The sequence below is a fragment of the Lates calcarifer genome, linkage group LG13 (assembly GCF_001640805.2).
Source record: "Lates calcarifer isolate ASB-BC8 linkage group LG13, TLL_Latcal_v3, whole genome shotgun sequence".
NCBI classification, from domain to species: Eukaryota; Metazoa; Chordata; class Actinopteri; family Centropomidae; genus Lates; species Lates calcarifer.
In genome coordinates this window covers 13,480,236-13,503,548 of record NC_066845.1, presented here as the reverse complement: position 1 = coordinate 13,503,548, position 23,313 = coordinate 13,480,236, and the positions used below count along the sequence as shown (strand labels likewise).

Genomic DNA, 23,313 nt, shown 5'->3' with positions numbered 1-23,313 from the left:
AACAATTGGAGTGTAACCGCCTTTAGAAATACGTGTGAATTTAAACTCAAAGCGTTAGGGTGATTTTCACCCACACGACTGTGGTCACATGACTTAAACTGTGTTGCCGCTGTCTAAGTTGCGTGGGTCCTTGGGTAGCTTCAGGGTGCTCACTGACGTTATTAAAGGTAGGCGTGTTTCCCTGCTCCCATCCCTGTTTTTTTTTTTTTTTTTTTTTTACTAAAGGCACGCGTTCGGGTGATTTTCGACGTTAGTGATTGAGAGTAGAATATTTTTCGGGTGGATTTTACCCAACGTTAGTGTTTGTGTATTAAATCGACGGTAATAACATCCAGGCCTGCCATATTTATTGCCCCAAATGTATATGGCTTAGTTGGTGTTGCTGCCTGCAGCTCCACCCACAGAGGCTATAAAGGAAACCAGTTTACCCGAGCTACTTCCTTTTCCTACCTGAAAAAAGAACTTGGCCAGCCTCATGGTAGAAAGTCCGTGAACACAACGACCAGTGGATTTTCGTTCTGGTGCAGGAAAACAGAAAACAGACGAGCCTTTTCCCGTTTCTCATTTTGTAACTGCATCAGTTCAATATGATGAAACTGTGGGTTATCTGCAGGCTGATGACATCACTGCTAAATGGGTCTCTTCACCAGATATGGAACATTATCAAACTGGGTCATTATGGGTCTCAAATATAATGACATTTATTGTTTTTAGATTTGTTACATAATTTAGTGTTCCTTTAATTTAAATCACATTAGTAAATCACAATCATAAGAGTATTATAACAGTTCAAATTTCATTTTAATCACATAAAATTATGAATTTTCACTGTCAGACAGGAAAAAAGTCATTTTGCATGTAGTGTCTCATCTTGACTGCTGGTAATCATAACACATGATGATCAGAGAATGTAAAGCTAGTACAGTAATGATTTACTTTAGGCTGGTATGAGTTCAGAAATAAGATTTTGTACATCATTTACAGAGATCTGCAAAACATGACCGGCAGTAACAATTTTAACATATTGTACCAATTAAAGCTATTTCTTTATGTAAGGATATATGAAGTCTTTATTTTTTACCCCTCTAAGCTGTATCAGTTTGATTTTCCCAGCACATACAGAGGCTGTGTAGATGTGGATTGTCTTCGTGTCACTGCTCCACTCTGTTTTTCAAGCCACCTTCTTCAGTCTTCATGTCAGGGTTTAGATGGACAGTAATGCTTGGACATGAGAATGCAGATGTTTTTCCCACACTCCCAGCACTGCTGCTTGATGTGTAGAGAACCCTTCTGCGTCTTCCTCTTACACAGCGAGCAGACGTCCACAGTACCACCACCACCTCTTCCTCCTTTGGACTTTTTTCCTAGAAGCTGCTTTAGCTCCTTCTCTACGTTGGTGTTTGGTGCCTTTGCTATGCCCACCACCTTCACTCTTTTGGGGTCAAAAACACAGTCTTCCTCTAGGCCGCTGGGCACAGATTGCATGCCACACTTGGGGGGCACCCAGGCTGTGTCATAGCCATGTGAGTGCCAGGTTAATTGCATAGGATGGTTGTCCTTGTCAATCCGCTTGACACGGCCAACACGCACACGTACATTAAGGACCACACGGTCTGAAGGGTTACAAAACAATGGATAATTAGATGCCTTTTTTGTGTCACGACTGACATACACGCCTGGTCCCAGCATGCCACCTGTTGATGGTTTAAAACCATTGGCAATGATGAGCCGTGCACTGGCAACACTGGTTCCATGGTACATAGCGTAAACGCCCCTGTTCTGAGGTGTCTGTGATGGGCCCAGCTCCACACCGGGAAATGAAGCACCATCGTCGACCACCTCCCAGCCAGAGAACTGCACTGACATCTTGATTTAAGAATGTGGCTGAGAGAGGATGTTGCTCAGGTCCTGCAAAGATCTGCAACAAATGAAGACAGAAATGTGACATCATGTTATTATCAGATTTGAGAATGATCAGGGGCTAACTTTTATTTAACAGAGGCCTGTAAAAGCTGTGGAACCATTCAGTTAGCATAGCCCTGTGGTTCTTATGGTTTCTCTATCAATCATCCCTTTGGAGGAAAAAAGAATTGGCTTGGTGTTGAAAGGTGCTGTACAAATCAATCTGAGCTTTTGCTTGTGTCTTTTGTTGCTTCCTCATATTTGCTTCCTGAATCACCTGTGTTTGCTCCCTTGTCAGAAGTCTGTCAATCTTGTACATTTTGCTTTATTGTCTCCGTAAGATATGCTGCTCTGAATCTTGATAGCAGCTAGTTTCACTCTTACATCGGGTAGTTTTCCCGGCGGTGAACCTCTCGTGTACTTACATGTTATCATATGATCCGTTTTCTGACTCCTGTGATGTTACGATCCTCTCTGTTAATCTAGCAAAGTAAATAAGGCTATTTTAGGTTAAAATAGATCAACCTTACCGTCAGTGAGGACTCGCTGTCTCTGCAGGCTCAGTAACGTTCACTTTCTGTTTCATTTGCACTTTTGATGACGTCATGACATGTACCTCATGGCCGGTTAGCTCAGTTGGTTAGAGCGTGGTGCTAATAACGCCAAGGTCGCGGGTTCGATCCCCGTACGGGCCACTGATCAGTTTTGTGGTCCTCTGTTATTAATATTGTCTTGTGCCCCAAAAGCAGTCAGTAACAAAAGGGAAATAATTCTCTTTAGAAATACATGGGAATTTCACTTCAGGATTCAGGACGTATCTCTGTTGACAGGTACAGGTTAATCCTGTTATTGTGGTCATTATGTGACTAAGTAAAAAAAACACAATTCATCTCTGTGCTATACATGTAAATTTGGTTTCACTTGTAGTTTGCTGTGACCAACCATATACCTTTTCCTTCCTTGTGTTGTTCTCAGATGACTGAAAACATTTTTGTTACCTTTAGAAATCAAACTACGCAGACCTGTGTTATGTTAAGTCATCAACTAGTGGAAAATGCTATTTTTGTGTCAGCCTGGGAAAAAAAAGAGTATATATCCTCTGTTATCTTCAGTCCTCTGGTAGCACATGAGTAAGAAATCTTAAACTGATCCTGAACTAAACTTTGGTTCTTGAAATATGTCTGTATTGGCTGCTTAGTTTTGCTACAACTTTTATGACTTCTCTCAAACTTTTTGCATGTCTGTTTGGAACATGCCAAAATTAGTTTTACTTCTCACCATCCTGAATTTTGTAACTGCATCAGGTTAATTTGACGCTGTGGGTGATCTGCAGGCTGACGGCATCACTGCTAAATGGATTTTTGAGTCTCTTCACTAGATATAGAACCTTATCAAACTGGACATTATGGGTCTCAAAATATAATAATGACATTTATTGGTTTTACATGTGTTACATAATTTAGTGTTCAGTGAATTTAAATCATTTCAGTAAATCACAATCATGAGAGTATTATAACAGTTAAAAGTTTTACATCACATAAAGCAATCATCTTTACCACACATAATCATAATGATGATTATCAGAGAATATAATACAGTTAAAGATTTATTATAAACTGGTAACCTTCTTATGTCTTCATGTCAGGGTTTAGATGGACAGTAATGCTTGGACATGAGAATGCAGATGTTTTTCCCACACTCCCAGCACTGCTGCTTGATGTGTAGAGAACCCTTCTGCGTCTTCCTCTTACACAGCGAGCAGACGTCCACAGTAGCACAAGTTTCGGACTTTTTTCCTAGAAGCTGCTTTAGCTCCTTCTCTACGTTGGTGTTTGGTGCCTTTGCTATGCCCACCACCTTCACTCTTTTGGGGTCAAAAACACAGTCTTCCTCTAGGCCGCTGGGCACAGATTTCATGCCACACTTGGGGGGCACCCAGGCTGTGTCATAGCCATGTGAGTGCCAGGTTTTTTGCATAGGATGGTTGTCCTTGTCAATCCGCTTGACACAGCCAACACGCACACGTACGTTAAGGACCACACGGTCTGAAGGGTTACTTTTCAATGGATAATTAGATGCCTTTTTCATTTCACGACTGACATACACGCCTGGTCCCAGCATGCCACCTGTTGACTGTTTAAAACCATTGGCAATGATGAGCCGTGCACTGGCAACACTGGTCCCGTGGTACATAGCGTAAATGCCCCGGTTCTGAGGTGTCTGTGATGGGCCCAGCTCCACACCAGGAAATGAAGCGCCATCGTCGACCACCTCCCAGCCAGAGAACTGCACTGACATCTTGATTTAAGAATGTGGCTGAGAGAGGATGTTGCTCAGGTCCTGCAAAGATCTGCAACTCTGTGAGAACTTTATAGAGAAATGTGACATCATGTTACAGCCAGTTTAAACATCATGAAACAATGTTATCTATGAATTTCTCTCTTCATGAATGGTTCTCATTTGATTTTGTTCTATATGTTTACCCAAACTGTCCCTGCCACTACCAATCTTCAATGTAGTACTGCACTGTAATCATTATTCTTATATTTAATCTAAATTCATTTTATGTTATGATTTATTTTAATCCTTTCAATTCGTATTTATATGTGGATTATTTGCATTATCATAGCCTGTGCAGCCTAAACAGATGGACTTATGGACTTTTTGCTGACTTGTACATTATCATATTTAAGTGTTTTATGACTCCTGGTAGTTTTTTATGATAAATCAAGCTAAGTATGAGGCTTTTAAGAATAAAATAGATCAGCCTTACCGTAACTGAGGAGTCGTTTCACTGCCAGCTCAACAACTCAATAAACTTTACTTTCTGTTCCGTAGGTTTCATTTGCAGATTTGGTTACGTCATACTTCCTGACACGCACGGCCGGTTAGCTCAGTTGGTTAGAGCGTGGTGCTAATAACGCCAAGGTCGCGGGTTCGATCCCCGTACGGGCCAATCTTTTCTGGTCGTATTTGCGACTGTTACAAGCTACATTCTCCAGATGATCTTGATCAAAGTTTGCAGGATGCAAAATCTGCTGTAAGTAGTGCAGGCCATTCGAGAGCAGCAGTAGCTGTGGACACAACATTTATATATCTTTTTCAGTTAATATGGCAAACATTGGCTTAGTTATACATCCAGTAGGATGTGGCAACATAATAATAATAATAATAATAATAATAATAATACTAATAATAATAATAATAATAATAATAATAATAATAATAGAACTGTGTACCCAGTCAGCTAACAGGTGCTGCAATGTAATCGAATGGGCAACTGAACTATCGCGAAGCCCTACCCCTTTGTTATCAGCAGCTACTAGTCCCTCAAGATGTTGAGCTGGCGCTCACTAACTGCACCTCCTTTAGATAGATATTCAGGATGTCGTACTGGGAGTGTCGTCTACGTGACACGCAGGTATACCTTTTATAACCGCTTAAAAAACTCCTTCATTTCCGTATACCTGCTGAAAGTGCCCAAGGATACATGTATCAATAGGTTTTATAGGATTTTCACATTGACAGTCTGAACCTGGGAAACCAAACGAATAGCTCATGATGGGTTGGGAGAAGGCAAACAGCAAACGTCACTGAATCAGAGAAAAAAAATAATAAAAATTGTCCAATCAGAAAGCGCACATCCTCTCTCACCACCAATCACAGTGAGCACCAGCCAACTAAGTTTATTCTGAAGTTAACAAGTTCACATGAGCGGCTGTGTGATTCTGAGCCGTCACGTTACATCTGGTAAGTGAAAAACTCACAGATTAACATTAGTTGGTTAATTGGTGTACATCGTTCTAACAGCCCTGGATGTGAGATACATATATTGAATTATACCCGTTGCCATATGTCTAGTGTGTGCCTGAAGTTAGCCGACTGAATCTGTCTAGCTAACTATGCTAGCGTAGTACATCAACTGATGCTACGCTGTGATTGGCCAGTCTGCGTTCGAGGGGCGGGGCTTAGTGAAGGGTTCAAGTCATAGTAAGTCCACCATGTGCTGGCTGATGGCTTGTTTTTCTTCCACGGACAGACTCAGATTGTTGTCATCAGTGTCTGACAACATTATGGATAGGATTCCCACAGACGTGTATCGTTTTATTATAATGTAAGATCGCTTTTGTGTCACCAGATTTGTCACTCTACATCACTACCAGACTCCATTGACAAAAACAGGAATTTTACCTCGTAGTACACGCGACTCGCTGGATTACTGTCGCCTCAATCGGTTGGTGTTGTTTGTGTCATTTAGTCATATTTTCATTTATGTAAAGGATGTGAATAGTTGTTACACCACGGAAAGTCACGCAGTAACACAAACAACACCAACCGATTGAGGCAGGGCAGTGCATAAAGTAGCGCGATCTACGAGGTAAAATTCCTGTTTTTGTCAATGGAGTCTGGTACGACATATAGTATCTAAGCCGAAATAGCTCAGTTGGGAGAGCGTTAGACTGAAGATCTAAAGGTCCCTGGTTCGATCCCGGGTTTCGGCAGAGAAAAGGGGTTCTTTTTCCTCGGACAGTACCTATATCACTTTCTGTCCTTACTCTCTCATATTCATCCACACTACCACCATATATATATATTTATACACACACACACACAATTTCAATGTGGCTGAGAGAGGATGTTGCTCAGGTCCTGCAAAGATCTGCAACAAATGAAGACAGAAATGTGACATCATGTTATTATCAGATTTGAGAATGATCAGGGGCTAACTTTTATTTAACAGAGGCCTGTAAAAGCTGTGGAACCATTCAGTTAGCATAGCCCTGTGGTTCTTATGGTTTCTCTATCAATCATCCCTTTGGAAGAAAAAAGAATTGGCTTGGTGTTGAAAGGTGCTGTACAAATCAATCTGAGCTTTTGCTTGTGTCTTTTGTTGCTTCCTCATATTTGCTTCCTGAATCACCTGTGTTTGCTCCCTTGTCAGAAGTCTGTCAATCTTGTACATTTTGCTTTATTGTCTCTGTAAGATATGCTGCTCTGAATCTTGATAGCAGCTAGTTTCACTCTTACATCGGGTAGTTTTCCCGGCGGTGAACCTCTCGTGTACTTACATGTTATCATATGATCTGTTTTCTGACTCCTGGGATGTTACGATCCTCTCTGTTAATCTAGCAAAGTAAATAAGGCTATTTTAGGTTAAAATAGATCAACCTTACCGTCAGTGAGGAGTTGCTGTCTCTGCAGGCTCAGTAACGTTCATTTTCTGTTTCATCTTCACTTTTGATGATGTCATGGCCTCCACCTCATGGCCGGTTAGCTCAGTTGGTTAGAGCGTGGTGCTAATAACGCCAAGGTCGCGGGTTCGATCCCCGTACGGGCCAATTACATCCTTTTCTGGCCCCGTATGCTACTGTGTCTCCCTATTACAGGCTGCATTCTCCAGATGATCTTGATCAGAGGTTTGAAACAGGATTTTCACATAAACAATCTCAATTGGTAACCTGGAAAACCAAACAAATCTAACTCATGATGGATTTGGAGAAGGCAAACTGCAACTGCAAACTCTAACAGCCCTGGATGTAAGATAAATATACCGAATTATACCCGTTGCCATATGTCTAGTGTGTGCCTGAAGTTAGCCGACTGAATTTGTCTAGCCAACTATGCTAGCGCAGTACATCAACTTTAGCTAAGTTAGCGTCTTCCTCATCCCAGCTAGACAGTTAGCTTCTCCCTTACGTATTCCTCTTGGTGAATGATAGCTACTGTAAATGCAAATGTGTTTGTGACAACTTAATATATGTTGTACCAATTTGTTGTCTATGTGTCATGTAACTGCATTTTTGTTACCTTTGGATAAACACATTAACCGGAGGCTAGATCTTGTACCATTTGTGGTCTTGGAGTGTCACCTACTGGACATACTATATAATTGTAGTTTTGTGTTGTTGTCTCATAACTGAATACATAATACCAGTGAAGGGGACTGGAGTGCAGTGTGTGTGTGAGATCCTCTAATCCTCAACTGTTGTTTTCCACTACTGCTGTTTGCACAGTGTGGTCTCAGTGTGGGCTTTTGTGAAATTCATAACACACGTGGATTAAACTGTAACTGTGCATAGTGTGTATACTACTTTGCTAATATTGCTCGAAATAAAATGGTTTCATTATATGTAAAAATACAGACCTAGGGCTAAATTGTTTGTGAATGTGAATGTATAGTATATGCATGTTAGTGGTTGCGTTGGGTTGTGGGTATGTAGGTAAGGAATGGGTAGAGGATTCATCACAGTATACCTACTACTACAAACTAGAGTACACCACTGTGTCCTGAGCATGTTAAAAGGATAAAGACAGTTAAAGCTTAAAGATCATAATGTAAAAGTGAACCACCACATCACCTGGCAAACGAGACAGAAGACTATGAAATTATGTAATTAGAGAGTAAAAGCTGCACGTATACATTGAGTAGTAGGCTAGCTAGTGTAGCATATAAGTGCTAGATAATGTGATATGATTTTAAAGGTAAAGAAATATCTCCCTCCAACCCCTCTGAGTAACCACTATCACTGTCACACACCATGAGTAGCCAGAAATCCTCAAAACCAGCCTGCAAATGACCAAAATCCAAAGAGGACTGCATCAGGGTCTATGGAGCACAGCCCAGCTGTCAGGGCCTGGTAGGAGCTGACTGATGCTACGCTATGATTGGCCAGTCTGCGTTCGAGGGGCGGGACTTAGTGAAGGGTTCAAGTCATAGTAAGTCCACCATGTGCTGGCTGATTGCTTGTTTTTCTTCCACGGACAGACTCAGATTGTTGTCATCAGTGTCTGACAACATTATGGATAGGATTCCCACAGACGTGTATCGTTTTATTATAATGTAAGATCGCTTTTGTGTCACCAGATTTGTCACTCTACATCACTACCAGACTCCATTGACAAAAACAGGAATTTTACCTCGTAGTACACGCGACTCGCTGGATTACTGTCGCCTCAATCGGTTGGTGTTGTTTGTGTCATTTAGTCATATTTTCATTTATGTAAAGGATGTGAATAGTTGTTACACCACGGAAAGTCACGCAATAACACAAACAGACAAACCGATTGAGGCAGGGGCAGTGCATAAAGTAGCGCGAGCTACGAGGTAAAATTCCTGTTTTTGTCAATGGAGTCTGGTACGACACATAGTATCTAAGCCGAAATAGCTCAGTTGGGAGAGCGTTAGACTGAAGATCTAAAGGTCCCTGGTTCGATCCCGGGTTTCGGCAGAGAAAAGGGGTTCTTTTTCCTCGGAATGCGAACTAATACAGTACCTATATCACTTTCATAGTGATCCACACCGGCAAGATAATTCAGCACGTTAATATTCATAGACCGTGACTTTCAGTACAATTATGTCATCTCAATTCTTAGGGTTAAAATATTAAAATTTTCTAAATTCACAAAATTAACAATGCATATTATTGACACTAGTAATTATGATTTTCCTTTTTCACAAAAAGTACTTAACTATAAATTGCAAGATAATTCCTCTGTTTTTCAATGAGGGGTTCAAAGTGAAAATATACTGTAGCTAGTCCAAATAGCTGTGGGCTCATAGAATAAGATGGTAATGAAGCTAGTGAAGACACAGTCAGCACTGTCATCCATGGGCATGCCTTTGGTTTGACTCAAGCAATTGCCTCAGGACAGGTGTAACAGTAAAAGGAGCTCCTCTTCAGTCACAGGTCATTGAGCTCTGCCACCTTGCTGCGGATGTGCCTGATATCCTTCTGCAGCTTCTGCTTTTCAAGACAGGATTTGATGTCACTTATCTGCCTCAGGGACTCAATGGCGTCATGCACAGACAAGAACCCTGTCCAAAAGAGAGGCAGGCTGTATGATGCAACAGACAGACATAATGCAACAGTGCAGCTTGTGATTGAAGTAATCCTGGTGCTGAGTTGGGCTTTTGGCTTGTCTGTTCAGTGCTCACAACTATCTCCAACATCAGCTTTGCACTAGTTGATCGTGTTGGCTCTAACTTTGTATCATTTAGTGTTGTGGTGGCCTTTGCTGTTATTAACCTCTTAAATTTCTGTTGAGTTTCATTTTGATGTAATGATGTTAGCTTGTAATTTGCTCCCTCTCTCATATTCTGGTGATAAAATTGGCCATGGTCATAATCATCAGTTATTGTGATTTCACTGGGTAGCTGATGACACACTGCCTGAAATGGAGATCTTTCAATATTGCATGTATTCCAAGACATAATACTCAGTTATTGTGCACTGTGAGGTGGAGGGATAAACTTTTTTACACAATGAGGGGATATTAAATCTCTCTCCTTCTCTTCCTGACTCCTTGCCTGCCGAATATTTACGACACTCATCAATTATGTATTGCTTTTCTCCCCTCTCATACCGTCTCCTTCCATCTTTTTCATCCTATACTTAAAATAGAGCTATGGATGAATGACTCTCTAGCACTGGGTCTGATGGCTGAGTGGTGATTCATAGAGCAGTTTAGCCCTGCTCTTATTTACTGAGGGAGGCCTTTGCCTCTTTTCTATTTGTCTACACTTTAATAAGAGCTGGAGACTGAGAGAGACTGACAGAAAGTGGGAGAGCTTTGAGATCTAGTGCCAGGGCTTCTGGGAATTGAACTTCATATAGACACAGCAGTGAGATGGGGATAGATGTTGACAGCAGCTTGATGCAGAATTGAGATGCTGGGTGGCTGTGTGTTTCTGTGGCTTGGCCTATAACTTATTAGCTTTGAGATAGCTTTATGAAGCAACTCAGTTTCCTCTGGTAAAAAAGCTTGCTGCACCTGCCTTTAAGATCAGGAGCCCATGTTAGTTGCTGGTAGTTTTCTGTGTCCCATATAAAGTCTTTGGTCAGCGTCATCATTTAATCCATCACTGGACTGCCTCCATTGTTCAGTTGCCTCTTGAAATAATGATTTAAGTAGTTGCAGATGCATAGGATAAGAAAAATACACATATCCACTTTATACTGTGGTTGTCAGATATCAAATGTAACTATTTGATGAACCACATGACATACGTTGGTATGTTGAATTAGCCTGTGTATATGTGTAAATGAGCTGTGTTGCTCTTATGATCAACATAGTTCAAATATAGCTCACTTCTCATGCTTCATTTAAGATGTCATTGACCAATGTGATTAACTGGGTTATTGAGTATCTCATTTGTGGGCAAAAGAAATGAATCAGTCAAGTAGTCAGATCTCTCCATTTATGACTAATTATGAACAGTGTCACTCTCTCTCTCTTTCTGTCACTCTGACTCTTTTGTGAGGTATTTTTTTCATGTGTATTTTTTTTTCCTTGACGTATATGGTAAGGTACATGAAGTATGCATGTGTTTACTCACTGATGACAGTGATCACCCACCTTTGTGGTATTCCTGTTTGAGCAGCTGCAGCTCCTGATGAAGGCTGTTCTCCACTGAGGTCATCCTTTTACTGATTTTGGTTTCAGAGCGTTTCAGCTGATCTGCCTGACTTTGGCCAGCCTGGTCCCGCCGGGTCTCAAACTGTTCCACACGGGCCTCCAGAGCACGTAGCTGTTCAGCTAACCTAGACTCTGCCTCCGACTGAACACAGAACACACACACACACACACAGTTACTTAATCCTCATACTGTACATGTATTGTAGATGTCATTAATCGTGATTTTAAGGCACTGCCTTTTAACATTTGATCTATATAGATTCAGAACAATATTACTTCTGAGTTATCACTGTATTGTATTGCAGTGTATTTTTCTATATTTCAGTTTTTTCATGAAACAGGAGGAGGGCATTGGTCATCAGAGGAAAAGTAGTAGATTTGTACGGTGACAAATAAAAAGTCTCCTGCATGTTTTCCAACTTAAGAAGGGGGTAAGAAGCAACAAGCTCTTTAGTAAGTACATGGAATTATATCATAGATTTAGTTCATGTAAGTTTGATATGTCAATGCTATATCAGCATCTGGTCCAATTGACTGGCATTTTTTCAAAGTTAAGTCTTTTTCCCTGCTGAGTCACAGTTCAAAAAGTGTGACTGAACCCTGCACATTTCAACACCACAAACACAACCGTTGACTCTGTCAGATCCTGACAAGTTGATTGTTGAGTTGTTAAAGAACTTGTCAATAAAGGAAAAGGAGACAAAAAGCACAGATACACCATATTCTAAATAAACTCTGGGTCAGGCTGAAAGATACTGTACCATTTTGTCTTGTAGTAGTGAGCGGAGCTGCTGGGTGCTTTGTGCATGTGTCTGGATAGAGGTGTTGAGCTGTTGTTCTGTCCACTTTCTCAGCAAGTCTGTCTGATCCTTAGCTTCCTTTAGCCCACTGGACAGCCTACAAAGACACCAGGAGGAGAAAATGGAGAAATGTAGTAGGTTTTTACTTTAAAAATGCAGTTACATATTAAAGCTTTGAAGTTGCACCCAAAACACATTTAGTAGATTAGAAATGCCTTAGGAATGCATATAGACTGAATAATACCTGGACACCTGAGGATCTAATGGCTAGCAATGCTTGCTGTAAATTTGGGTCTGTTATATACAGCCTCTACTTGGCACTACTTGGTGCTTTGAATCAGAAAAAGAATTTGTTTCCACACCCAATAATTCATCAGTACCTCCTTATAAAATGTGTGAGGTGTGAAAACAGAATGTCAATCATAAATTGATAATCTGTCAGTTTATTTTGAAAGTAAGATACTTTGTGTTTATTTGCTCTATGCTGCTTAACAGGCAGTGTTAATTAGGGGTGAGACTTTCTCAGCAACAGTGCTACTTTTTTTTGGCTTGACTTGATGCTAGCCTCAGCAGTCAGAATACTGTTACTGTTAATACTCTGTGGTTGGATGCTGCTACTATATGTGCACAGAGGGACACAAACTCACATTCACAAGAGCAGATCAGGAGGCTTTTATCTCCTGACTTGCAGTGAGTCCACCTGAGTGTACTTCTTTGGGCTCATACAGTAGTCCTGTTAGGAATATGACTAGATTTAATACCTACTACCTTATGCATTCTTTGTTTTCAACTGCGAGGTCATATAATTTGATTTCAATCTGCTGTAGTAATTCCAGTTCAGCTAAGCCCTTTATTCCAGCTGTCCTTGCTCTTTTAAACTCTCAGCCCATATCTAATAAATCTTTCATTCTCAATGATCTAATTACATCCCACAACCTTGGTTTCCTATTCCTTACTGAGACCTGCCTTAAACCTGAGTGCTCCTCTCAAGTGGAACGCTGCCCACCAAATTCTAATTTTCTGAATGCACCTTGGTTAGCAGGTTATGGTGGGGGGTATTGTAACGCTTTTTAAGAGTCATCTCAATTATCAACACACCCGATGCAAATACTGCAAATATTGCTCTTAAAATTGATAGGCTCATAGTAGGTAACTTTAGCATTCATATTGACAAATTCATTTGTCACAGAATTTTAAAAACATTTCTACGTCTTTTAACCACGTGTCTCTGACCATAAACGTATTACCTTTGATGCACCCTTACACTCAGAAATATATAATCAGCTCTTGCATCTGTAATGAGCAGTCTGCAGCCACATTCTCCAGCTATTCTTCTAGTCTGGCTAATTGTCCGCCTCACCTCACCAATGTTAATGACCAAGTTAATTTGGGCTAATGATTTGTGTAGATCAGCCTTTGACTTTTCTGCTCTGTACACTTCTAGGACTGTCCCAGTTATCAATGTCGACTTCAGACAACGATAAAAGGGAATATAGGAAGGTTGAATGTAGATGGAAAAAATAGGAACCAGACTGTTAAAGATGTGCCAGCTGCCTACCTTTCTGGCTTGATTAATAGTGATAAACACAATCCAAGGTTTCTCATTAGTACTATTAACCAGTTTGTACAGCCTATAGTGAAATAAAACCTAAATAATAAATAGCATACATATAAATTAACTAGACCGCATTTTAAAATCTATTTTTGTTGTATATATGGCACTACGGTGGCAAACGAATAAAATCATGCACTTGACTGTGATCTGTGCAGCACTGCAGGTTTCACTAAAATAGAGCTCTTACTTTGACTTTGATTGTTATAAAAAGACGCAGTCAGACAAATAAATAAATCTACAGAAGTCCCTCTACAATGATGGCTAATAAAAGGCCTTTTGAAATCAGCTGTGTCTATTTTGTGAAAATGAGTTGGCCATACAGAATAGCCAAGACAGGTAAGGTTGAGAGATACATATATCTAATGTAGGTATGAATCTTTTTCTGTCTGTGTTTGTCATTATTTTACCTGTTTCAGAAACTCAGAGAGTGCTACTTTTCATCTACTGTTTCATCTATTTTTATCTGTTGGTCTTTTGGTTTTAACATGATCAGTGACCTGGTTTCCATTACAAATGTAGATCATCAGTAAACAGAGCATATTCATCATTCATGTCTCTGTTTATGTTTCCCCAGTGGCAAAACTATGCACTTCTTTTTGCATATTTGCTTTCAATTGAGATTATTTACCAATTTTGTTTGTAAATGAAGTAAACTAACAGCCTTGTTGTGCCTCCTGCATCAATATTTTGCCATGGCTTTAGACTGATCAACTTGGAGCTTGGCTGACTGGGGAACTTATTTGATAAGCAAATTAGTTAACTCATACATTTTTCTTTATGATGTAGGTTTGAAAAAGGCAACATAAAGAATCAGTCACTTGAGGAACATTGTTAAAAGGCAGATTAGCCCAAGACAATGGCTATACTTCCTAGTCACAAGCAGCATACTGAATATATAACAGCCCTCAAGAAATTTAAATCTGGAGTAAGTATGTAATTAAAGGAAAATAACAACCTCAGTCTGGATGTTTCCACAAATCATTCACTCCATATACATATAATGTGTTGCTCTGACCACTGTAAAAAAAACCGTAATACAAAGTTGCTATCTACAGTATCAGTTACAGGCTATCTTTGTGGTCTTCACAGTTTATTTTTACTCCTGACCACCACTTATCATGTCGCTGTTGATGAAGAAGGAAGAAAGTGAAAGTAAAAGCAAAATAAGACTGATTCATGCCTTGGTATTATAGCAAGTACTGCCTTATCTTGAATTAATGGCCTTACGTGTCATCTAGTTGTTTAACTTGTCTATGCAGATCAGACATGGAGCTCCTTTGGCTCTGGGAATTCTCTGTCAATGAGGCTTCCAGTCTTCCAAGGTCGTGATGGAGCTGGTGATAGGAAAACACACAAGCAAACGCTGTTATGTGATGTGGGAGAGTCTTGTGACGCTGACTCCGTGAACTGACCTTTACCCTTTGCACTTTCTGCTGAGTGGAGCTGATCAAGCCGCTGCACCACTCCCGCGGCCAGTGAGGACTGGGAGAAACAGCAATGACCCACTTTCTCTGCGTTTTCAATTATCCTTATAGCACATGCTTGACCACTGCTCCACAGCTAATGTGCTGCCATCACAATGATTTACCACCTTGTGCTATCAACAGAGCTGAGTACAGGCTGAATCAGTATGGGTGTGTATGTGTGAGTGTGTGTGTTGACAGCACTTGTGGTCAGCATTAGATTTAGTAAAGTGATGGAGAGCATTATAACGTGTGACATATGTGTCCTAATCCAGGGTTCTAGTATTTTTATAATAATTCTTTTGTAAAGAAAACTGGACAGTAAAAGGGCAGTAAAAGCTATTTATGGAGTGACCTTGCCATCCCTGTTTGAATTAATTTCACATCCCATTTCCCTCTTTCAGGGTCTGTGGTTGTGGTTGAGCCTCTGAATTTATTTGTTTAGTCTATTCTCACTCAGCAGTGTTAAGCCCCAGGTCATCCTTTCCCGGATAAACAACAAAATACCCTGTGTATATTTTAAGATTATTATTACCTTCATATAAGCAGCATTTAAATGTTATTCCTCCCTTTTATAACCAATGGGAACCTTTAATGTCCGCACCAAACTTTGTGTTATTTCATCCAGTAGATGTTGAGATTTTTCACAGTATAAGTGAAACCTTTGACCCACTGGTGGCTTTAGATGAAAAGTTGAGGTTCACCAAAGTAGGGTGAGTTATTCCTCTGAGCACAATAAAGCTCTGTAGCAAATTTCATGGCAATCTGTCCAATAGTTGTCAAGAAGTGTCACTAAAAAAAAACAAAAATGTCAACCTGCTGGTGGCACAAGAGGAAAAGTCATGAGGTCACCAAAGTGATTGGGTTCATCGTCTTCATCACCCTATAGCAATCCATTGAGTAATTGTTGAGATCATTTCTTTTAAAGACTTCTGAAGATTTTCTTTTTGGCACTGGCGTTTAGCTCTTTTGTGCAGTGTTGACGTCAGCTAAACCGTAGCATTATGTCTCCTCTGCCAAACCCTATGTCAGCACTAATGCACCATCTCTCACCTTGACTTCCAGCTCCTTGAGCCTCGCATCCACAGCTGACCTGAGCACTGCCACCTCCTGCTGCAGTCTAATCATCTGCCGCTCCCCAGAGCTCACGTCAACGCTCAGCTTGGCAATGCTGGCATCACACCTGAGATAATAGGTGGGGAAGCACTGAGAGGTGGTGAGACACAGCTGAATAAGATTAGTTTGGGGGGGAGGGGGGTAGGGAGAGCTGGGAGGAAGCTCTGTACTGAAGAACCCACAGTTGAGATGGTAAACAACCAGGCAGTGAGATGGAAAAAAAAATCAGACAGCTGCTATTATCAATATTTTCCAAGACAAGCTGATGGAAGCCAAAAGAAGGAGTGAATCTTGAGCAGTGAGAATTTGTCCACTGAATGCCGAGCACACATTTGAATGTTTCAGAGGATACATGTTCCTATTTGTTGATACTAAAAACACAGGCAAAACAGGGCACCGGTCAAATAAAGAAAGTAGTTTAACAGATTTACCACCAAATACAAGTAAGAAACTGTGGAAAAAGTACCTGACAGCCCCTGCATGCATGGTTTATGTGATGAAAATGAACTGCACTGGCCCTTTATCAGAATTTCAACATCGCTCTCTTCCTTCCTATGGTTGCTTTAAGATCTCATCAGTGAGGCAGCAAATACTCTCTCTCTATCAGACTTATTACATTTGTATGTCAATGTAATATCTGTGATAAAATACAATAAGCTCAACAACCAAATCCAGCAGCTAATTATTGAAATATCCAATGTGAAATTTGGGTTGTTTCCCTGCAGATCACTTAAGAGCTTCCATCAAGGCCTTCACAGAACCATACAGTTTATCAAAAACCACAGTCCCTTAGCTCACTTGATTATTTATGACTAATGTACAAGGGGTCATTAGACTGAGTAGGTGAGATTTTTCAATAGCTTTTATTGGACCATAACTCAGCTGTTTGCTGAGTAATGAGCAATATCCCCTGTTGCCACTGGCCTCTTAAACACCATAAACACCATGGCAGGCAGGCCTGCTGTGAAACAAGAAGTTCACAAAATATTGCTACATCATTGCTCTACTGTCTGATGACATTACCTCGGATGTATTGACCAATGATTACCAGGGATTTTCAAAAGAATTCAGCCTAAGTAGCAGCACAGCAAAAACACCGGTCTTAATGCTCGCTGAGCCAAGCACTAACATGACAGGCTGTCTTCAGCAACCTGGTCTAATAAGGGTGATCTGCACCAACACAAAATAATGAGCAAGTGCTAATCAGAGTGTGTTCAAACCTCAAAACTTGTGGTCTGGCGAGAACGAAATAATTAATGTGTGCATGTGTGTGTGTCTGTGAGAGTGTCAGAGGCGATGCCACGGCGGATTGGAAGCTTGTGAGACTGCGAAGAGCTGCCAGACAGGATGGAGGCTCTACAATTTCACTTCATTAGAGAGAGAGAGAAAAACAAGTAAGGATATCTGCAAGGAGAGTTACTCAGTCAGATCACCCTGTGCAACAGACTTAGGTCTAAATTATTGTACAATTCCTCCCAATAATGCTTTGGAGGAGAGTTTTAATCACTTGGCACTCATTTCATTGGTGTATATTTCAGATACACACTATGCAGTTTGTACCCCCGTGTTTGCAGACAATGTTTGACCCAGGACTTGTGCGTGTACCTGGCTACTCTTCCTCTCAGGTCTCCAATGCCAGCCATGTTTTTCTGGTCTAAGCTTTCAACAGCCAGCGTGGTTCCAGAGGTAACAGAGTCCTGCTGGGCGATCTGTCTCTCCAGTGCCTGCTCAGAACAAAGACAGCACAGCTGATGATGATGTCTAATTTATTTCAAAAGAATGGCAATATTTTCTCAGCAAATGTGCAATAACCTAACATCAAAGAGACGACCCTCAGCTTATCATGAGAGCAAAAGCTGACTGTGTGGTGTCACTTTCATTTGATTTAACAAGTATTTACTTCACAGTTTAGCTTATTACTTCCCCATGTGCAGAATTAATTAGCTCTTAGGCGTTCATGTTATATTTCAGATAATGACAGCCTCTAATCATGTTAATGGCCCATTTGGTATGCACTCTTGAAGCTGTGTATTTCATTTATGTGCTCCATTTCCATGAGGTGGTTATCAGATTGTGGCTTGATGTTCTGCTCAGTCAAAGATGACTCTCAACCTTCATTTCTTTTGTGAGTCACATTTTCAATGCACTTTCACTTTTTTTGCAGATACAGATGAAATGACTATGAGCTGATGATGAGGAGGAGGAGTCAGTCAGGCTTTACTCAGGCGCTGCACCATTCTATCAGGTGTAATCAAATCATCTGTGACTTTGTGGGCATGAGTGTGTATGTGTCAGTGTGCGTGTGCTGTACATCAAAGGAGACGAGGAGAGCAGATAAAAGAATGCACTGGAAAAGAAAACCGAAGGTAGACAAAAGTAGAGATGACTTCATCCTCATAATAACATGTTTAAAATATGTGCTACAAAATAAACACAGAGGCTGCAAGTATTCAAGACCACAGTACGTTCATTGAGTGATTTTTGTATAAGACAACATCATATCCACTGACCTCCCCACTTGTATACCTGTATGTTCATGCTGAGCTGCTTGACAATGCGTGTGATTGTCAGTATGTGACTCTCCAGCAGCTTGTGGGAAAGCGCCTGGACCTGGACGGAGCCCTTGGTGGACTGTAGGCCTGCTGCCACCTCCTCTTTGATCCTGAAAGCCTGCTCCAGCAGCACAGCCAGCGTCCTCTCCTGACTGCTCCAACGACCGTCCAAGACATCAGGCCTTAATCAGGAAGTAAACAGAAAACCAAGCTCTGAGTTTGAGAGGCTCTTTATTATTGATTTCAGTAACTGAGGGATACGCGTTGCAAATCATGCAAAGTCAAGTTAACATTCTCCAGCACTGGAGCACTGGAATACATCAGAAGGGAAGTATAATTCAATGAAGCAATCATCCATCCAGAAGAATAATGAAGATGGAATGAGATGATGTGCATTGGTCTCCATACCCTCAGGTCATCCTCAAACCAGATCTCTCATTGACTTCATGTCCCTGTGCGTGTTGTGTCACCCTGCCTGATGCTACTGTGGATTAGGGATTAATTTGATCAATGTGATTCACAGTGTGTGTTAGAAAGGTCGCTGGTGGTTCCCAACCTTATTTCATCCCATCAGTAGGGGGGAAGAGGAACTTATCTCCCTCTCTGATGGAGATTTTTTTTCTAGAATTGAATTAATGATCCGCAGGAGCCAAGTAAGGTGAAAAATGTTTACTGCAATACAGTCTATACTGTAATAGTTTTGATGATTAGAATACATAAAATGTAAAATACAATAAGCAAGTTACCTGCTGTGATTCTGAGAGAGCTCTAAGTTTGACTCATGTGACATTCTTCTTTTCTAAAAAGAAAAACACATATTACATATTGGTGAGACCACCAGTAGTAACTACTCAAGTTTCTAATGTAACCTTACTGCTTTGTTAAATGTAATATCATTTTATTACTAAAATCTATAGAAAGTTTTACAGTCTTCTCTAAGTGTAACAAGACCAATAAACACAATATAATATGTCCCTTTTTTTCAACAACAGTATATTAAGTAATAATTTTCTTGCTCTCCTCTCAGAATACTCACATGCCTGTGTGATTTTCTTCAGTCAGCTCTTGAGTTCATGTGTTTGTGTTGTCACGTCACCTGGTAACTGTGGTCTCCTTGAGTGGGGTGTGCCTGCTTGCCAAGTGTGATTTTGTCCAACAGTAATGTGAGAATGATGTATTGTATATGTGGAGAAGCAGCTTAACTCAGCAAACCAGAGTATCTGCTAACCTCTGAGTGTGAACATTAGTTTTACTTAAACTCTGAGAAATGTGAGTAACAGATCAGTCTATGCATAACTGCTATTATAACTGCTATATATCCTCTTTCTTCACATCTTGGATTTCATTTGATGTCAGGAAATATTGTATCTGATATTCCATTTCACTGGAATTAGCCTAATCTTGATATAAAATCTTGATACTTCAGAAATGGGTTCAAGATTTGATTTAATCATGTGTCTACAAAGTACAACTATAGAACCCTCTCCAATGATCTTACTCATCTGATAATATTAAACTAGAAGAGCTAAATGTAGTTGAACATGGCTGATTACTTATATACAAATACAAGGATTATAGAAGCTTTTATGAAAGGCTAAGGGAAAAGCCACTGGTTTGAATCTTAGTCTCACTGGAGACATTTCAAGGTAAAACAGCTAATTCAAGACTTACTCAAAAACTATTCAATAGCTGTTTCAGTAAATCACTTAAGCTTTAAATCACTTCAGTGTAGCTGCTCTGTGGCCAGTGCTGAGAGGACCTGTGCTTGTACCAGCAGGCTGAGACTGTTAAGAAAGAATATTTGTTTATTTGAACTGGCCACGGACAGCAAAGGAATATTGGCCAAATCATGAAAGGTGTCCTGTCCTTTGGTATTTCACTGCACACAGTAAGACATAAAAACATTTTATTATGTGGCTCTGTGGCCAGCCATTGAACATTCAGCTTTTCTTTGGACTGAATGGATTATAAAGGGAATGATTCAGAGTGAAAACGGCCTTACCATGTTTTGAATTTATCCAAGACCTAGCCTACATTGTTACACGGTGTAAGTCAAGCTGTTAGTAGCGGCAGTGAATTACATGCAATTGCAGTCAGTTCTGAGTGTCTGTGTGAAACCGTTTGGTGTGTGTACTCACAGCCACACGCACTGTGGCTTAGTCTCTTATCAAGAGGACCAGGATCATTAAGAGGAGAGGCCTGTCCAGTGCAGACTCATCAGTTATCCACGCTAGGCCAATAGAAAAGCCGATGGCAGCTGAAAGGAAATGTCTGGCTCACATGCTCACATCTCCATCTACTTATCTGGGAGAGGGGTAGCTCGCTGTGTTGCTGCCAGTTGCCCTCCTGGTCATAATTAAATTGTTTTATTTTGTAGGATGGATGAGAGAACAAACTAAGTGATTCCAAGCTACAACTGAATTTGTTATTGGCTACCTATCCCATGTTTGACAGATGTTTGTATTACTCATAGACAGAGACAGACTATTCAAAGTATCTGGGAAAAGAAGAAATTTACACAAGTCATACTTCTATAAAAGTCTGTTGCTTTAAATCCTCACACGCCACTGAAGGCCGATTAACTCTTTCTCACTGTTAGAGGGTCGAGGCCAGGAGCTTGCAACAGAAGCCATTATCAGAGCCACTTACACCTTCATCATCACTCCTAAAGGTCTTATCAGTGTCTCATATGAATAAATGTCCATACAAACTGCATACAAGACCTTGGATCCTCACTTCTCTGTGATTGTGTAATGGAACAATGTCTACCTGCTTATATCATTCTTTCCCCTTTGTAATTTACTTGCTCCAAGTAAAATTTCATTTTGCAGGGAAAAGGTCATGCTGTGACCTCTTGTGTGTGTATGTGTGCTGCACAGAGTTAGATGAAGAGAGTTATTCACTCTTGCAATTATTGTCTCTGTGTGTTTGTTTATGAGAATGTGGGTACAGTGTTAACCAGGGGGACCGAACAGGCCAGCACTGAAACAAGGGCCGGAGGGGAAGACGTAATGAGTTATTATACACATCGCAGCAGCGCACAGCAACTAGAAAGAGACGAGACCTTCTCAGCGCTGCCTGCTCGCTGCTGCATGCGGGTGATAACATTCACTGAGGCCTGACCTATTTGATGGAGAGAACATATCCGGACAAGGCCACAGAGCAGAAACATCCACGCCACACAAAAGACAAGTCTTAAAAAACACTAAGGTCTCAGACTCACTGTCAGCTCTAGTTTACCAGGGTCAGTGCTCTGAAAGGGCTGAGTCTAGAGTCTGTAAATCACTATACACAAACAACACATAGACTATCAATAGGCTGTATAAAGAGATACACTCAGATGGGATGACAGGGAACCCAGAATTATAATATCAACATCTCCACGAGGCACAGTGGGGCTGTGTTATGCAATCACCAGCATACAGATTACCCAGTCAAGTGACATGACTGGCCAGAGGGAGGCGCGGTGCACCCTTCGTCCTTCATTTGAATAGAACAATTAATGAGGAAGTTTGCCTAAACCCTGGTTAAACACAGTGGACAGAGCAGGGACGCAAAGACCGACAAGAGCCAAGCGGAGCAGTAAGGCTACTAAGCATTTTTAGGTGATCTTGCAGAAGTCACTGCATGAGCTCCAACTTCACCACTGAGATGAGATGAGATGGGGCTGTTGCCTGCCGTCTGACAAGCGTGCACAGTGTGTGACACAAAAATTTACAGTGTTGCCTGCATAGGCATTCTACAAGCTTCGCTGTGAGACTAACACCCCCTTCATCATCACACGGTGCGTCTCGGTCTTGGCGCTCTACACTGATCATCAGTGGAAGTGTACTCCCCGAGCCGCAGCAGCCCAACTGTGACATCCCTCCACTACACAGAGTGTGCTCAGGCTGGCTGGCTGCTGCACAGGCACCATGGAGCAAAAATCACCCAAGGATGAGAGCACTGCCAAAGGACAAGAGTCTCTGTCCTACCAGCGGAGGATGTGGAAGAATTTCCAGGAGAAAACTAAGCCTTGGCTCAGTCCTAAACTGGGATCGGAGCGTCGCGGTGCCGGGGGCGCGGAGGGCAGCAAAAAGGAATCGGGGCTATGGATGTTTAAGAGGAAAAAGAAACAGTTGGACCGGGTGTTTTCGTCGTCTCAGCCGAACCTGTTCTGCTCAACGCCGGTGCCTTTTGAGGGAGATAAGTCGATTGGAAGCGACGCGGTCCCCGGCACCAGCACAGACGGACAGCCCCTGCTGCAGCCCCTCGGCGCAGCTTCTGGAGCCACGGGGAGCAAGCCCGAGCTGACGGCGCACGGAAGCCCCAAACTCCCCGTATCCCAGCTGATCACGTACCAGCAGAAGAGCTCCTCTCTCGGCTCGGCGTGCTTCGAGAAGCTGGTAGTGGACCCGGCCGTGGTGGTGGGAGAGGAGGAGCAGCTGCGTAAAAACGCAAGTGATTCT

At 41.4% G+C, this 23,313-nt stretch overlaps 4 protein-coding genes, 1 long non-coding RNA gene and 5 other non-coding genes across 18 annotated transcripts in view; 7 read left to right on the top strand and 3 right to left on the bottom strand.

The window, feature by feature from the left end:
- Window positions 1-676: 676 nt before the first annotated feature.
- LOC108878189 (uncharacterized) lies at window positions 677-7,088 on the bottom strand. Of its 4 annotated transcripts, none has more exons than XM_051075258.1 (2): window positions 7,077-7,088; window positions 677-1,918 (listed from the first exon to the last, which is right to left on the bottom strand). In XM_051075258.1, the coding sequence occupies exon 2, from the start codon at window positions 1,864-1,866 to the stop codon at window positions 1,198-1,200; it is 669 nt and encodes a 222-aa protein (XP_050931215.1). In that variant the 5' UTR covers window positions 1,867-1,918; window positions 7,077-7,088; the 3' UTR covers window positions 677-1,197. The 4 variants fall into 4 exon arrangements, with proteins under 4 accessions (XP_050931215.1, XP_050931216.1, XP_018524128.2 ...); XM_051075259.1 differs by lacking the exon at window positions 7,077-7,088 and adding an exon at window positions 6,972-6,992; XM_018668612.2 differs by lacking the exon at window positions 7,077-7,088 and adding an exon at window positions 2,433-2,532.
- trnai-aau (transfer RNA isoleucine (anticodon AAU)) lies at window positions 2,524-2,597 on the top strand. Its single transcript has one exon. It is a non-coding gene; the product is annotated as a tRNA-Ile (tRNA).
- Window positions 3,321-4,786, bottom strand: LOC108878188 (uncharacterized). Its single transcript, XM_018668611.2, has 2 exons — window positions 4,676-4,786; window positions 3,321-4,269 (listed from the first exon to the last, which is right to left on the bottom strand). The coding sequence occupies exon 2, from the start codon at window positions 4,198-4,200 to the stop codon at window positions 3,544-3,546; it is 657 nt and encodes a 218-aa protein (XP_018524127.1). The 5' UTR covers window positions 4,201-4,269; window positions 4,676-4,786; the 3' UTR covers window positions 3,321-3,543.
- trnai-aau (transfer RNA isoleucine (anticodon AAU)) lies at window positions 4,785-4,858 on the top strand. Its single transcript has one exon. It is a non-coding gene; the product is annotated as a tRNA-Ile (tRNA).
- LOC108878190 (uncharacterized) lies at window positions 4,947-19,196 on the top strand. The gene is made up of 4 exons (XR_001960202.2): window positions 4,947-5,652; window positions 16,263-16,392; window positions 18,478-18,679; window positions 18,900-19,196. It is a non-coding gene; the product is annotated as an uncharacterized LOC108878190 (long non-coding RNA).
- trnaf-gaa (transfer RNA phenylalanine (anticodon GAA)) lies at window positions 6,332-6,404 on the top strand. Its single transcript has one exon. It is a non-coding gene; the product is annotated as a tRNA-Phe (tRNA).
- On the top strand, window positions 7,168-7,241 carry trnai-aau (transfer RNA isoleucine (anticodon AAU)). The gene has a single exon. It is a non-coding gene; the product is annotated as a tRNA-Ile (tRNA).
- On the bottom strand, window positions 8,279-23,298 carry fam81b (family with sequence similarity 81 member B). Of its 2 annotated transcripts, none has more exons than XM_018668609.2 (9): window positions 23,206-23,298; window positions 19,612-19,664; window positions 18,840-19,047; window positions 17,919-18,037; window positions 16,251-16,380; window positions 14,962-15,068; window positions 12,081-12,216; window positions 11,260-11,461; window positions 8,279-9,718 (listed from the first exon to the last, which is right to left on the bottom strand). In XM_018668609.2, the coding sequence occupies exons 2-9, from the start codon at window positions 19,653-19,655 to the stop codon at window positions 9,585-9,587; spliced, it is 1,080 nt and encodes a 359-aa protein (XP_018524125.1). In that variant the 5' UTR covers window positions 19,656-19,664; window positions 23,206-23,298; the 3' UTR covers window positions 8,279-9,584. The 2 variants fall into 2 exon arrangements, with proteins under 2 accessions (XP_018524125.1, XP_018524123.1); XM_018668607.2 differs by lacking the exon at window positions 23,206-23,298 and adding an exon at window positions 19,902-21,792.
- Window positions 9,059-9,131, top strand: trnaf-gaa (transfer RNA phenylalanine (anticodon GAA)). The gene has a single exon. It is a non-coding gene; the product is annotated as a tRNA-Phe (tRNA).
- mctp1a (multiple C2 domains, transmembrane 1a) overlaps window positions 22,356-23,313 on the top strand; it is a 133,311-nt gene continuing 132,353 nt past the window's right edge. For 2 of the 5 annotated variants that reach the window (XM_018668602.2, XM_018668603.2), the window contains exon 1: window positions 22,358-23,313. In XM_018668602.2, the coding sequence (XP_018524118.1) occupies window positions 22,780-23,313 (534 nt within the window). In that variant the 5' untranslated portion in view covers window positions 22,358-22,779. The other 3 variants (XM_051075255.1, XM_018668601.2, XM_051075254.1) reach the window with 3 other exon arrangements.